Genomic DNA, 16569 nt, shown 5'->3' on the forward strand with positions numbered 1-16569 from the left:
TCGGTACAAAGGCATCAAGAAAGATGTACAATAAAAAAAAATAAGAATAAGCATGTTGGTGCTAGTTTATTTAACCGTCACATTACCTGTGTCTATGAAAGAAAAATACGCTAATAGTCCTCATAGGTAAATAATTATTCCATAAAAATAAGAAGATCCAACAGCTCCTTGAACTCTCGTTTTTAACACGCAATTTCACCTCGAAAACAAGTTGTGAACAGCAGTAAAAAGAACAATAAGAGATGGAGCACTCATCGCTCCTGTTAAATTGTTCCGCATTGTCATATTCATCATTTTTTAAGAATACATAACGTTATTTCCTACTATTGTGTCAAATAAGGGCTCCTGACTAGATAACAAGGTTGTGTATAATTTTCTTGACTACCTATCTGGCGAATTAAAAGTTGCAATTATAAATTAAAACATCATTTTTGTAAATATATGAAGGTTCTTAACTCAAAGAATTGATACAAATTTGTTCAAGTATATTAGCTTTGTTTATCTCATTAAATTTTCAAAACTGTTACAAATTATTGATGGAGTTATATTGAACTAACTCTACTTAGTATATAGAATAATTATATCTTTTATACTTATTAATACTCTTCTATGTTAACATAACATAATTACCTAGCAATTAGAATTAAATGTGATTGATATGTCATTGTTCTGTTACAGACTACATACTTAAACAATTTGCTACTCTGCATATATATACAGAGCTGGGAATTGAACCATTTTTGTATTTATAATTATGAATAGCTATTATTTGATAGTAATATAGATAAAATCTAGAAAATTTGCATTTTATCCTTCAAATTTTTTATTTCGAATCCATAGCTCTATTACAAGATTGCGTGTGGTTCCGTATCCACATCTGCATATCTTTTGGGATAGTGCTGAATGTTTTGGGCCAAAATGTACAACAACTCGTGTTGGATTGGTCCAGGGACTGATTTGCCTAATCAGACTTTTATTTTATCGGTCCGATCTATATTACCGTTCAACGGTCTAGCTAGTCTTTACTCATAGCTAGGATTGAATTGTATAAAAACGAAGAAAATAATAAATGATAGCTAAAATGTACTGTATGTGTGACATGTCCTTGTACATTCTCTACTTTATTAGAAAGAAAGAGAAAACTAGGCTTAATATTAATGATACAAAAAAATTACGAAAAAGGAGATGAAAGATATTTTAATTTCTATTTTTTTTCAAAAATTCAGATATCTGCCAAAATATAGAGCTCCAGGTAGGTTAGAAACTTACGACATACCTTCCTCCATACCCCCCCAAGTGTGTATATATCGGAATATTGGTCCATTCCTCCTCCACCTTGGCCTTCATGACCTCCACACTGCTGTGGTAGCGGGCGTTGGCCTTTCCCTCTACGGTGCTCCACATGTAGTAGTCATGTGTGATTCAGGTTGGGGGAGTTTGGCGGCCACATCTCCTTGTACCTAAATCCATCCGTCCCTAATTTGTAGGTAAAATACTTTTGGGTGATCTTGCATGTGTAGCACAGTGCTCCATCCTGTGCCCATACCCAATTTCCAATGCTGTAGGTTGCGTTGAGGGTGGAAAACACATTCTTGGCCTATATAAATTTATATCCATTGGCCTTCAAGGTCTCTTTTATCTCCACCGGTGGAAACGCCTTACCGTCTGAAGCAATGACACCGAGCATCATGGAATTGGCTGGTTTTTTTGTGAGCCCAGTGGATTTTATCCAGGAGGGGCGTCTTTGAGAGTTTTAGCGATGTACCAAAGGCTGCAGGAGTTGCTGATTGGGTCAACTGTGAAAAAAATTTTAGCCGAAAAATTGAGGACTTTCCTTTTAGGTTTCTTCAATTCAAGGAGAATCTTCGATCGTTCCAGCTTCTTTTGCTGTGTAAAGGCGTCAAACCCTGAACTTTTGTAACAGTCCTAGACTTGAGGCCCAACCTCTTTAAGTTGTGCGCCTGACAGCCGTTTTCTGAACCCTAAGGTCCTTGTCAATCGGCGGGATGTTGTCACGAGGGTGTGTGTCTATCTTCGCCTTCATACTCCTTATGAGGCTCTCTGTGCGTACCGATTTTGGTCTTCAAAGGTTGACAAACGATTCGGTTTCGATGTAGAACTTCTTGGCGCTGTATAAAGTGCCCCTACTAATCTAGAAGTGGCGTGCAATCACCGAGGGATTGTCGCCGATTTTGATGTGCGGCACGATTTTTTGACGAAGTTTTTCCATTACTGTATTTGGAACTCCTGTAAGACGTACATCTGATTTTATTTTTTTCAATAAACACCTAAAAGGAAAATGTTTGTCTCATAAAACATGAGATTATTTCCCATTTTTTATGAAACGCACGAAACTTAAACGTTATTATATGTATAAAAAGTGTACAAGGACTTATGGTGCATAGGGTCTAATAATAAGTTCTACCCAAATACTTCTTACTTCTAAAATAATGTATCTTGTCTCTTGAAAGAGGTTATGTTGAACAGTTGAAAGGATATAATCAGTAACTACGTCATTTCAACAGTTGTAGTTACCATAAGGACCGGTCTTAGCACGGAAATTTTTTATTATGGCCGGAAAGATAGAACTGCAGTTTTTTTAGTTTCTTTAGACTGATCAAACACTAATAACAATCGAAAAATTAGCCGATTTCGGGCAGCTTGGTTGTTGTTGCTGCAAATCTTCTGTTAGTGCTCTGAAATCAAGATACTAAAAATTGTCAGTCTTTTGTGACGTTATTTATATTCACCCTCCTTTTTATTAATGATATTTTGCGAGTCATCTCGGCTCCTCCAGCTACTCCACGAGTTTTACCAAATAACCATAACAACTTTTTATTACTGGAAGTTTTGAGAGATTAGACACAGATATAAGGAGGCACTATTTGTTGGATAAAATATATTTTTTGTAGATTTGATACGGACTAAATTTCACCTTAGTCCATACCAAGGTTAACAGAAATAAAAAGTTATACAACAACACTTTTCTGACTGATGTTTGACTTCCACCTCGCTTTTTAATAGTGACGTCAAAGAGTATATTATACTATTACTGTTAATCATATAATATTATATGCTATTAATATACCGTTGTTATACTCTATGACGTCAAAATCCCAGCAGTCTTGCCCAATAGTACGTACGGATACATCAATTTCCTGGCAAGCCCGATTACATAATGCTATAACCTTGTATTTCTATTAACCTTGGTCCGTATGGTATATCCGTATCCGTATATCTTTACAATATTTTGCTTCGGTATCGATACAGAGGTGCACTTTTGATACGATACCGCCCGTCTCTGTAAATATACCGTGCATCTTTTTTTTATCAGCTGTTGATTCTTATACTCCTCAATTTAATGTTAAATTCAAATTAGTTCTTCTATAGCTTTGAATGAATCCAACAGTAGGGAAGAATTAGATAACTACCAACTGATTAAAAAAACAACTTACACTACTATAAAAATAGATTGATATCATAACATGGAATCAATAATACTATTACAAATAGTTATATGGTATATGTACTTAAATAGTGTATATACTTAAAGGGCATAAGAATATTTATCCACAAAGGTTGAGTAAATCAAAGATACTTTATAACGATCAAATGTAGCCATTTACTTCGCAAGAGAACGGTATGAACAAGATTAAATATTTTTCTGCGTACTTTACATTAGTCGTCATAACCTTACCTTCTTTTTTTCTATAACTTAATATACTTACACCCTGGAATATACTAGTGATGAAAATCATGTATTTTTTTGTCATGTTAAAAAAAGAAACCAAAAATCAACATGGTAGCCTTGACAATGTCAATACTTTTTTGGAGGAGAGCAGCTTAGCTGTTATGATGTTTCATTAGATCAGATACAATCGGCTGTGACAAGTGAAGAGAGAGAGAGAAGGAAATAAAGAAGGACATTGTCAAGAATTACATCGATTTCGATCCTCAATTCGACTTTGAGTCCAACAATGACTTACAAATATAACTCCGGAACAAATCCTCAAGGTTACTCTCCGTCTATTATGAGCACACACGAATATTCGATTAGGTTTTGAATTTAACTTTATGTAGTAGGAAAATGAGTTCACCCATCAAGAGTTAAATAATAATGACAACAGCTAAGGAATAAAAGTTCATTCTTCAGATGACCAATTCCAAACAAATCGTGCTAGCTAAAAATACAGATGATTTACATCACTAGAATGTAACAGAAGTGATTTAAAAAAAGAAATAAAGCTGAGTGACGTCATGAAGGACTGCATTTCAAAAGTTTTAGGATTTTTAAGCAGGACTAAACTGGACCGGACGGAGACAGAACTGGGCGGGACTGCAGTCTTCAATCCTAAATAATGATCGACACAACACTAGTTTCACTCTTAAAATGTATTAAACTTTCCATTTTAATTTTTGTAAGAATACCAAATCTTTGTATGAAATTTTGATTATGAAGAAACAGAAAATATATTATGTTTTTATAAGTTCCCATCGCTATTTCATGTATTGAGAAATAGATATAGGCCATAAAAAAGTTAGGGACGATTCGATTTGTCCTTCCAATACCAAGAAAGCTTAAAATATGTAATAGATGTACCTTGTTAGTGAATCCCATGAATCTAACTAATCTTTGTTCGTACTCAGAGAAATAAAAACGCTGAAACTTGCTTTAGTTTGATTATCTATGTCAATAAACAATAACACTGTTTTAGAATTACAAATAAAAAGTTTTTATGGACCATATTTCGGGTTTATCATAAAATAAGACGTACATATTTTAGGACTGTGTTCCTTCGTAAAAATGATCTTCATCAATTAACAAATGTATTCTAAAAAATATCAAAGATGGCTTGGGTGTGTCAAAAAAGAGGGTTTCTCTACATGCCTCATATCTATGTATGTAGTGGTTAAAATAAATAAAGTTACGGGATAAAAACTGCTAATTATTTGGTAACAGCTGTAGTATCCGGCATTACCCGGAGTTATTAGACGTCAACAAACAAAAAGGACTACAATTATAACTCGACAACAAAACCTCTGGGTTACTTTCTGTCTTTTATGAGCACACGCAAATGTTTCATCCGGTGTCGTATATATCAATGATATGTTTTATTTAGTAGAAAAGGAAGTTCACTCCTCAGAAATAAAATAATAATGACAAGGATAAGAAAACTCATTCTTCAATTTGCCAACTCTAAAAAAACGGACGGCCTATAAAATCCCCTGATTTTCATTATTTTGTAGAATGTAAAAAATATTTTATTCATCGTGACTTTAAATCAAAAAGAAAATTATGTGCGTCATTGGAACTTCAAATACATTAATATTTGGAGAATAATTGGAAAACCCAAATATAGCGTTAATAAAGTAAAGTTTTGTCAGTATTAATGTATGACAACGAGTCATTGGGTATAGCTGACGTTAGGTCAGCACAATATACAAATTGTTAAAATATTGAGAAATGTGTAAACTGTCAAATACTCCCAAAAATTTCAAATACTTATATAACAAAACATATCTATCGAGAGAAATCGAAGTACTTCATGAAAATATTAATTCACAATTGGATTATAGAAATACGAAACTTAGGTAGTTTACTTTAAATAAACGATGAACGATTTATAAGTGTATTTTTTATAGTTTATCGTTCATGAACGATTTTTTGAACGATGAACGATAATCAACAACCCTGTAATTTGAGTAATCAGTGGGTTAATACAATTTGACTAAATGCTGTGGAACATCTGACTCGACATAAAGCTCTTACAAAAAAATATATGTCCTTTAAATATATATAGTTCAATTGTATATTAGCCATTATTAGTTTTAAAGAGACAATTTACAAGAAATGTGTATGTTATGAGATCTAAATCAAAAAGCTCATTTTCTTTCCATATAAAAATTATACTCTTAAAATCTTACAAGAAATGGTTGAATAGGAAAGAAATGATATTTACTGATAAAGCCGCTAAGTTTACAATGCTAATTCATAAAATAAAAAGGAACCTGAACCCTGTTGCTTTGTTTTTTTTCTGAAGCTGCTATAATTATTATTTCATTCTTGAGGAGAGAACATCTAATTGTTGAGTTATTTTGTGTAAGTTTGATCATGAAAAATGGAGAGTAGGACGGAGGACTTGTTAAGAGTTATCTCCTATATGAATAGGTGGTCGTTCAGGTAAATCCGGACCACCTTTATCTCCATCCTGATCAATAAGGGAAGCAAGCAGAGGTTTGAAATTTTATTTACAACTTCTAAAAATGAAATTTAAAAAAATCATTTGATGTGTCCGCCATTTTCACCAATCATACGTTTAATACAAATCCTAATAGATTGCAGCTGCACTTGCTGAGGAGGCTTTGTCCCAGTACTTGCTTATGGAGACTTCAAGGGGGATGCTGCTGTGTGAATTGGCAGATACCTTCCTTTTAATCCATGGGATTATATCGGAGGAATGCCCCCCAAAAATTTTATCATATACAAGTATATAAAATATAAATAATTATATTCCAAAGTTGATAATTTTTGGGGCTAAGTCCCCAAATTATAAAGGCTAAAAAAGACTCTGTCTAGAGTTATTAGGCATCGACGAACATATATATTTTACTTTGATAATAAAAAAGATAAATCTCCCACAAATCCTTGTTGTTACTCTCCGTTTGAACGATTCCACTCATAGGTAGCAACTCACTCAATACTTAGATTTTATCTCCTCCAGAATAAAATATTAATAATATGAGTTCCAGAAAAATCAAATAATACGATTTGAGGAGCCAGGGAGTACTTTAGCTTATTCTTAAACCTCAGATTAGTTTTTTTTTTTATTAATTTTATATAAAGTACTTCCCTCTTTTTCTTTTTTAGTCAGAGTTGAACTAAACGCCTGCAATATTTAATTTATTTTATAAAATGCTCCTTGTATATACAAGGGCGTCCGGAGGCTTATGTTGTTGTTGTTTTTTGGGAGGGGGAAGGAGATACTTGGTTTTTTTAAATGTTTTTTCACTTATACAGTATTGGTGTATGATTAGTTTTGAAAATCATGTGTATTTTAGGCATGTTAAAAAAACGAAAATCAACATGGTAACCTATACAATTTGAAAAATATTTTTGTGGATAAACTGTACGTTTCATTAGATCAGCTACAAAAAAAAAAATAATACAAAAAATTAGGCCATCTAAAAAATACATAAAAAATAACAAGGCATCACTGACATGGTGACCTTAAAGATTTTGGATATTATGCGAAGATAAGATGGATCCGGAGATTTAAACTTATGATTCCGCCGAGCTGAGTTGGCAAAGAGACTACTTAAAATTAGCGATATGGGCGGGCAATTCCAATGTTCATCGATGAAAGGGCCTTCAATGTGTATGATCAACTCGACGAATTGGATAAGAAAAAGGAGGACAAAGGATTTGTGTCTCTGGCGGTCTTGTGCGTATCGATAAATAAATCAAGTGTTGGAGGAAGTGTGCAGAGACAATTATACTGTAGCTTTTAATGGTAAACAATGGGTGGTGGAATGTAGGTATTTGAAAGAAGAAGTTCCGTTTGTATAATACGGTGAGGCAGCCAAAAACTTCGTTCATCGAGGCAATTTCTACCTAATAGTGCATTATTGGATTTAAAAGACACATATATGCAAATCGTAGCTAATAAAAGTTGCTCCAAAGAGATGAAAATAAGATATAAATCAAATCAATATGAACTAACACGTTTAGGTTTCGGTCTCAATTGGCTCTCAATTTTTATAAAATGGTATCCAATTTCTTCAAATTGTTTTTGTTTCTTTAATAGCCTCAAAATATAGGCAGTACTTTTATTCAAGGGAACCTCCAATTTATTTTCAACAGCCTTCCTCCTTTAAACAAAAGCTGAACCAACATATTTTTTCTGAGCTATCTCATTTACTGGAAAGGTTTACGCCTGGCATAGGCAATGTAGGCAAATGCTAAGTGAGCTCTTCAATCAGGAGTGCCATAATGGGTCCAAAGAAAAAAAGTGGCCCCGAACCTAACCCGACTTTTGGGGCGGGCTCAATTTTTCCAACATTATAGTTGGGATAAGTTGTACCCACAAAACTAGGGTTTGGTTGGTCTTTAATTGTCAGACCCAGTCAGATTCCATTTTTTTAATTTTCTGGATGAATTTGTTTGGAGATTGGTTTTTAAATGATTTGCTGATTTTTTCAAAAGGTTGTAAATTCTTCCTGTGAGTTCATCTCTGATAAACCTACAGTGGTTTTAGTTCGTCTTAGTTTTAACCTCTCCAGACAGGTGGGTTCTGTTTTTATTATTAATTATATATTGTTAGAAACATTAATGCAAGACTTTTGTGTGTGGGGGGGCTTGCCCATGTGAGAGGATAAAATTAGTCCTGAATCACTTGTCTATATTTTTGTACAACACTGCTCCGACCAGTTCAATTTTATATTTTGCATTAGCTATGGATGTTACATTATTGAATTATTTATTATATTATTAGAAGTATTTATATCAGAATATAATAAATGTCTAAGGCAATTAATATATTCAGCTGTGTGCAACAGTACAATATTGAATATGCATATGATTGACTAATATTTTGCATAGGGCGCCAAATTGATTCCAATTGGCCCTGTTCGATTGCATGGTTGATCACAATACCATATATATGAAATTTAAATACAAAAGCAAGAGTAGAAAGAAGCGTTAAACGTCATCCATTCGCCTTTTCTTTCAACTGGCTTTGCCTGAGGGCCACAAATAAGTAACTAAATCTAACTAGCTCGAAGATAAAGCTATAAAACCGACTAGAATTATGTACCCAAAGATTCGCAACTGCAAATTATAGTTTAAGACAAATGATTTGAATTTCATATTGCAATAATAAATCCTGCAAGGCTTCCTAGGCTCATTCATCAAACTGTGTATGCTACCAGGCCTTAAAAACATATGCTTCTACCTAAGTTTATTCAATAATTATTGGTAGGCCGTATAAGTATATTTAAATAACATATTTTTAACATTTTATACGTTTTTATTGCAAAATGGTAGTTCCATAAAAACCTGTGCTGCCAACCATTTTTCTAATAATTGATGAAGTACTATTTTTCGAAAAAAACGACAATTTTCAAAATTTTAAGCAAAAAGTGTTAGGGTCTAGGGTGTATTCAGAACCGCCAAAAAATGATTTTCATTCTTCTCACATGTCAAAGAATGGGGGAAAATACGGAAATCTAACAAAACTTAAAAAAGTGTTTTTTTGAATAGGTCAAATCTACAGACAGTTCACACGGTGACTTCGTTTTATAATTATTTTTGGTCGCAAAATGGCACTGATTCAATGTTATTTTTTTCACAATCAGCACGATTCTTTTCAAAAGAACAGATGTTTTGATCAATTTAGTCCAAGCGTACTAATTTACTGAATACTCAATTAGTATATCATGGTCGCATAATCAATTGCCCTAATTTCCTTAATGGAACATCCTTTTAGATTGAGGGAAGCAAGAGTTGGTGTTGTTATAAATTAAAGATATACAAGAAACATAACAACTATTTTAGACGCAAGAAATAAAAATTTTATTGGGTTTATTCATAAAATGCTAAAACATAAATATATTTGGACAAGGTATTAGGACGAATTCACACGAATTGTTGTTCTGCCAGTCAGAGATATAAGCCCATCATCAGATAAATCCTTCAGTGCGTCTTCGAACATGTCTCTAGTTATCATCTAAAAAAACAAAGCAATTAGTACACTCATTGAAATAAAATAAAATAGACTATTATTACAATATCTGAAGATTCCTTTAAATCATTCATGGTTTTCAAATAATTTAAGGTTTGAACTTTCCCCTTCTTAGTGATCAAAGCTTGGAGTCCATTTTTAACTTCCATTCGTCTCTTTCTATAACCCTCAGATTGTCCAGTCGTAAGGATGGAAACATCAATCTTTCCTGAGAGTGGATCAGTAGCAGATTGTTTTAAGGCCTCTCTATGTAAACGGTTGGCCTCCTCTACATCGAACAATTCGACTGTCTTGGAGAATCTCATTTTAGCATGAGCTTCAGCCAATCGAATAAGTGATTCCAACTGCCGAGGATAAGCAGTTATTTGGCCACGACCACTACCAACCTGAAATATGACACGTAGCAATTATTAAAATTGTACATCTGCATTATTTATTTATAGAAATACCTGTCGCATTTTAACATATGATTGAATCAACTGATTAGCAGCCTCATCTCCTAATTGAGGATTGAACGTTTCTTTAGCATATGAAAGGTAGTCGCGCAATATAGACATGTCCATTTGCTCTTCTTGAGCGTCATCAGCAGAGCGATAATATAAACTAACCAAATGACGGGCAAGTCTACGATCGTAGACCTCGTCTTGTGGATCAAGTAGAAGGAAAATCAAATCAAATCTGGACATAAGAGTATGAGGCAATTGAATGTTTTCAACAATAGTTCTTCTAGCATTCCACTGTGATTCAATGGGATTAGCAGCGGCCAAGATAGAAGTACGAGCATTCAACTGACAAATGATACCAGCTTTTGCAATACTCAAAGTTTGCTGCTCCATTACTTCATGAAGAATAGACCGAGTTGAATCATTCATTTTGTCAAATTCATCAATGCAGCAAATACCATTATCGGCTAGGACCAATGCACCAGTTTGGAGAACTAATTGTTTGGATTCTGGATCCTTGGTTACGTAAGCAGTGAGACCAACAGCAGACGAACCCTTGCCAGAAGTATACTGTGATCTAGGAACGAGATTATAAACATATTGAAGCAACTGGGACTTGGAAGTTCCAGGATCTCCACATAAAAGAATATTGACTTCAGAACGGAAATGTCCCCTTCCTGTCCCAGTAAAATCTTTCTTTGAGCCTCCGAATAGTTGAAGCAAAATTCCTTTTTTGACATCCTCATTTTCATAGATAGATGGAGCAATAGCTCTAGCTAAACGCTCATATATATCAGGCTTCTTGCTGAGTTCTTCTAGTAGAGCAACACGATCCGGATCAAGGCATAGACGCCCCTCTGACGAGTCAGATGGATCTCTATTATCGTGGAGTCTTGACATATCTGTTTTGCGAAAATGAACTACGTCAATGTGGGTTTTGTAAACAGACTTAACATTTCTTTGTAGAGGATTCATACGAAGAGGTACAGCACGATATATACCCGTCACAGCAACACGATCACCGGGTTGAACAGAATCTACAAGATCTCCATGTGCATATATAACCACAGTATGTGGAGTTTGACCCGCAGGCATATCTTCAGGAGCTTCTTGTAATTTAATCATTTGCTTATCAGTGAAAACGGATCGGTTGTGAATGAGTGAGAAGGAATAATTGGTTTGGCAATTAGAACAGAGTGTAGGTTCATTGATACGGCCTCTCTCAACTTCGGTCGTGGAGGTCAGGTTACATACAGAACACCGGAATAAAGCTTCACTCATTTCTGGAACCAGATTCGAGGCGCGAATGACCATGCCGTTGATGGTAATGAGCTGATCAATATCAGCAGGATTCAGGCCACGCATGTTTCGTGTTTTATCCGCATTGAAGGGTCTCACTTGAATTTGATGGTGAAGTGAGGCATTGGGGTGTTGAGTAAAGAAGAGCTCATTGATGGCCATGTCCAGAGTTGGGATAACTTCCTGGGGATACGTAATGAGTTGTCGGTAGAGATCCAAGTCAAACTCTCGAATGTGAGCGGCATTGAGATTAATGAAAGGCTCTTCCAGAGTCGCAACTTCCTCCAACTTCTGCAAGTAAAGAGCCGCACTCGCGTCATATCCGGATGCAATCCGCTCATCCTCCTCGGGCGTTGTTTTATATGTGTTGATGAAATCTCTGAACTTGGTCTTCGCCTCATTCACGGACACATCCGTGCCCCAAATCACCAATTGTGGCTGCGAGGAGGAGACCAGAGAGGTCGTCTCGGAGGGCGGAATCCCTTCTCGACCACCAGGCACTTCCTCCCCCAAATTCACTTGTCGCAGCGTTCGCTCTGATTGAATGTCTGAACGAACACGAATCGGCGTACCCGCCACACCCTTAGACCTCGGGGTACGCAAAGAAGAAGGAGTTCCATAATTCAGGGGAGAGGAAAGATCGATCTCGGAAATAACAACAGATCCAATTCCACTCCTCATCAAAGGTATGGCGGGAGATGAGGCCAAGGGAGACGCCAGATCAGATAGATCCGTACGAGGGGCACGGGTAGACGAAGAGCCTCCAGGTGAAGACATTATTGATTATTTTAACTCAAGACACTTTAACTTAATGTTTTTAAAATATCATAAAATTAAAGATCTTCCCGGGATTTTTCCCTTTTCTCCCTTTCAGTCTCAAAACTAAAGAAAATTAGCGGGAGCTTCAAACCAAGCAGACCAACTGTTTTTTCTTTCAAACATAGGCCGAAATTAGGTGATTGGGGCCAGAAAAGTGATCAATTCATTTGACTCATTATATAGATCATTTTTCCTTTTATATGTATTTAATGTACCTTACAAATAATAATGCGTTTACTTCTTTCTGTTAAATAATTAATTCACTTAAATGATCTTATTAGGGCCTGTCATTTTTATCTTCCATTTTATGAGCATATGTCCTATTCTAACCCTGAAATTAAACGACCATCTTATCTTCATCTTTGATAACGTATTTTTTTTGCTGTTTTGCTCCTTCACTGTGTCTTGAGATCTATGATTTTAAATACGCTTGAAATTAGTACAGTGACAAATTGACGTTCAGATCCATTCATATGGTCATTGACAATGAATTGATCAAAACGTTAATGTGTATTTGGCATTTTGTGGATATTGGCTAGCTATTTTATTACCTAAGCCCAAAAAGTTCCGAGGATATCACGAAACCATCCTATTATTAATTTTTTTATGAGAAATACTTATATTGATTTATCTCATTAAATCTAATTATATTGATTATATCATTCAAAAACAATAAATTATAAACACTGGAACTAAAATATTATTTTTTGAAATTTCCTTCAATGTGTGAAAATTTTATATTCTTTGGTTCAAAATATGTTAGATGAATCGTTATTATCATATTAAAATCATCTATTAATTTTTTTTACATTTTGTTTCAATAATAAACACAAAGACTAAAAATGCAATAAATTTGGTATTTAGTCTCAAATACATATGATTCTTGCCAAATTTATTTTAGAGTTGAATATTATTTCAAGATAAATAACTTTGCAAAACGTTAAATTGAAGAGAGTCAAAGAAGTACCAATAATTAAACATATTTTATGTATCCGTCTATATGGGTAGAAATTATCATAGCTCTTTCAAACTAACATTATATAATGAACAACTGAATATAATTTTAGCAAAACATAATTAAAATATGCTCTATTTACGTGTCACTCACACAGAGATAAATATTTTTTTTAAATCTCTATAGTCAACTAGGAATCAATCACTTAATTGGAAATTATTATCATTAATGACTGTGGTTGAGCCTGGCATGTCAACTTTATATCAATTGTGCTATTAATATTTTGTTGCCAACACGGAATATAGAAATGCCAATTAGAAAAAGTGGTCATTTTATATCATATAAATTGTAGATGTATCCAAAAACTAATTTAGTAAAAAAATAGTTAATTATGGATTTACATATTGATGCATGAATTATAATCGTTTAAAAAAATTATAAGAATACATAAAATAAAGACTGAACTTCGTAGTACTATTTACTAATTTGTAATTTATCATCAATATGCAGAAAGAAAACTGAATCAAGAACGCCGATGAATGTGATTAATTAATTATAAATTATAATGAGCGGTGTGTTGAAAATTGTAATTAATACAAAAATGATTTCTACTCAAAAAGTAAACTACTTTATGAAATTAAATATGAATTGTTCTTAATTTGTATATCATAACATTAGTGTACAATTAAAGAATAGTCTAGAATGATCTGGATATATTTTATTTTCCTTTACTTTGCTCTTAGCTGTACGAATTATGATTAATGAATGAAACCATTGAGCATTCGTGAATAAAATAAGGAGCTGAGTGAGAAAGTGACGTTGTGACGTCACATTCTGGAGTGTTGTCCTGTGTACACGTTGCGGATCCTATCTACGCTCACTCTTGGCTACTCCGTACTTTTGGCAAAATGTCTGAAGACTTCACCATTCCATCTGATATCATGCCTATTTCTACAATGGAGCGTGAGCCCTTGACTTCAAGTCTCCGTCAGACAATGAGTATTCGAGGAGGGAATCCTTCGATGAGTGTCATCATTCAAAGTCTCTTGGATTTACTTTTGAGCTGTTATGAGCAAAACGATGCTAGAAGGTCCAAATTATTGGAACTCATGTGGGAATCTATGATTAAGGTTCATGAACCTTGGAAATGTAACAAATTGAGTTTGGATCTGTGTAAATGACATTGTTTTATTTAATTATAATTAAAAGCTTATTTGATCCTATTGTGCTTGTAATTTCAAAAAGGATAGACTCAATGCTTCACTTAATAGTTTATTTAGATGAATTTGAATCCTACTTGGAAACGTGCAGATCCATCCCGTTTGGGACTCAAATGTTTCATTTATATTGAATATATATTAAAATCCATTCTTTTTTAGGTCTTTCCTTGTTCCAATTCCGTTAACTCACCTGCCTTCATGCAATTAAGAGGCCAATATCAAATGGTTTTCAAAAAGCTTATCAAAATATCTCAGAAGAAATTAGGATATAGCTCTGCTCTTTCACTCGATATAAAATTAGATTCAGACTATACACATTTATCACGCTATCGTTCTGAGTTTGAGGAAATTGAATACTTGGCCAAAGGAGGATTTGGATCCGTCTTCAGAGTGCGCAACAAGTTGGATCATTTCGAATATGCAATTAAAAAGATTCTACTCAAATGTGATAAAGATTGGACACATTTTACCGAAGTAACAAAGGAAGTGATCATGCTTGCCAAGTTAACTCATCCAAATATTGTCAATTACAAAACCGCATGGATTGAACCCACTTCTATAATTGAGAGCTCCGTACCCAAAGAGTCACATTCCGAAAGTGAATCTTTCCTTTCAGATTTTACATTCAGTATTAGTGATAAATCCACTACAAATACATCTCAGTCCATACTCTTTGAGGAGAATAGTCAAAGTAATCAGATGAATAAAGTGATACAAATTAACCATCAGTCTAGCCAAAAAATATTGCCATTTAGTACTGATAATGAATCAAATTCATATACGGACAACCAGCCGGTTTCTTCTAACACAAAGTCACTTCAAAGTACCTCCTTACTACCATCCTCATGTTTAAAAATGGGTGCCATTCTCTATTTACAAATGGAGCTATGTGAAATCACTCTTAGAGGGTGGATGGACAATAGAGCTTCTTCCAGTCTTTCAGTACTCGACTCTAAAGTCAACACGCAAATTTTTACTCAAATTCTCGAAGGGGTGTCTTATATTCACTCGCAAGGAATTATACATAGGGATTTAAAACCTAGAAATATTTTCATTCGTAACCGGGATTGCCATGTAGGTTCTTTGAAATGTAGTTCCATAGTTTGTTTTGTAATACTACATGTATATATTTCTAGGTTCAAATCGGAGATTTTGGCTTGGCTAAAGACGAAATTCAGAAGAAAGTGGTTCCTCCTGAAAGTCCTTTAGAAAATAATATTATCAAATTTAAAAAAGTGAGTTCCTGTGTCGGAACTCATGCCTACGCTTCTCCCGAGCAATTATCATTGGGATGGGTGGATTATAAGGTGAATCAAGATATTTATAATTTATCAATCTGGTAATGTGTGTTCTTTTCTTTTGATAGAGTGATATTTATAGCCTTGGAATCGTTTTATACGAGCTTTTTTCTAATTTCAAAACAGGGATGGAAAGAAGTGTTGCAATTACTAATTTAAAGGAAAATTTAGTCATTGATACAGTGTTCGAGAGAAAATTTCCTCAAATTGCTCAGTATGTACTCTGGTTAACGCGTTCCTCTCCACACTCTCGTCCTACTGCACAGGAATTGCTCAATTCTGAATTTTCTAAGGAGGGACAATTAAGGCTCTCCTTACTTACTGAAAATATAATTTTAAAGGAGTCTTTGGATGAAAAAAACAAGGAATTGGAGACTTATAAAAACATTATTGCTAGTCGCAATAGAGAAATTGAACTTTTAACAGAAAAACTAATGAGTATGTGATTGTCTCCCAGAAAATAGTATTATTTTTGTTATTTTGCTCACATAGCTACTTAATTTCATTATCTTTTTTTTATTTATAATAAACCTATCTTAACAGTTGTTCTAAAGAACTGTTATTAGCATTAAATTAAATTTTGTGATTTCTTAGGCTGTACACACAAATTCAAGTTTTTAATTTTGCTACTATGTCAATTTTTGATAATATGTAGATCAATAGATATAAAATATTATAAATTTCTAATACTTCATTTAATTAAATGTCCTCTTCATTGAATATTTTTTTTGTTTGTGCCATATATTTATATAATATAAAGGATGCGGACTCCAAGCCAGGTAAGGAAAAAACTCT

General features: G+C 34.0%; 2 protein-coding genes across 5 annotated transcripts; one reads left to right on the forward strand and one right to left on the reverse strand.

The window, feature by feature from the left end:
* Positions 1-9547: 9547 nt before the first annotated feature.
* dpa (disc proliferation abnormal) lies at positions 9548-12435 on the reverse strand. Its single transcript, XM_040711881.2, has 3 exons — positions 10190-12435; positions 9785-10126; positions 9548-9725 (listed from the first exon to the last, which is right to left on the reverse strand). Exons 1-3 carry the CDS (start codon positions 12257-12259, stop codon positions 9624-9626), a joined length of 2514 nt encoding a protein of 837 aa, XP_040567815.1. The 5' UTR covers positions 12260-12435; the 3' UTR covers positions 9548-9623.
* A 1497-nt stretch (positions 12436-13932) lies between these two features.
* LOC121117339 (eukaryotic translation initiation factor 2-alpha kinase 1) lies at positions 13933-16473 on the forward strand. 4 transcript variants are annotated; one of them, XM_040711746.2, is made up of 4 exons: positions 13933-14386; positions 14636-15550; positions 15613-15783; positions 15843-16473. In XM_040711746.2, the coding sequence occupies exons 1-4, from the start codon at positions 14165-14167 to the stop codon at positions 16218-16220; spliced, it is 1686 nt and encodes a 561-aa protein (XP_040567680.1). In that variant the 5' UTR covers positions 13933-14164; the 3' UTR covers positions 16221-16473. The 4 variants fall into 4 exon arrangements, with proteins under 4 accessions (XP_040567680.1, XP_071744240.1, XP_040567682.1 ...); XM_071888139.1 differs by having other exon boundaries at positions 13934-14429; XM_040711748.2 differs by having other exon boundaries at positions 14026-14386; positions 15901-16473.
* Positions 16474-16569: the final 96 nt, after the last annotated feature.

Source organism: Lepeophtheirus salmonis, chromosome 5 (assembly GCF_016086655.4).
Source record: "Lepeophtheirus salmonis chromosome 5, UVic_Lsal_1.4, whole genome shotgun sequence".
NCBI classification, from domain to species: Eukaryota; Metazoa; Arthropoda; class Copepoda; order Siphonostomatoida; family Caligidae; genus Lepeophtheirus; species Lepeophtheirus salmonis.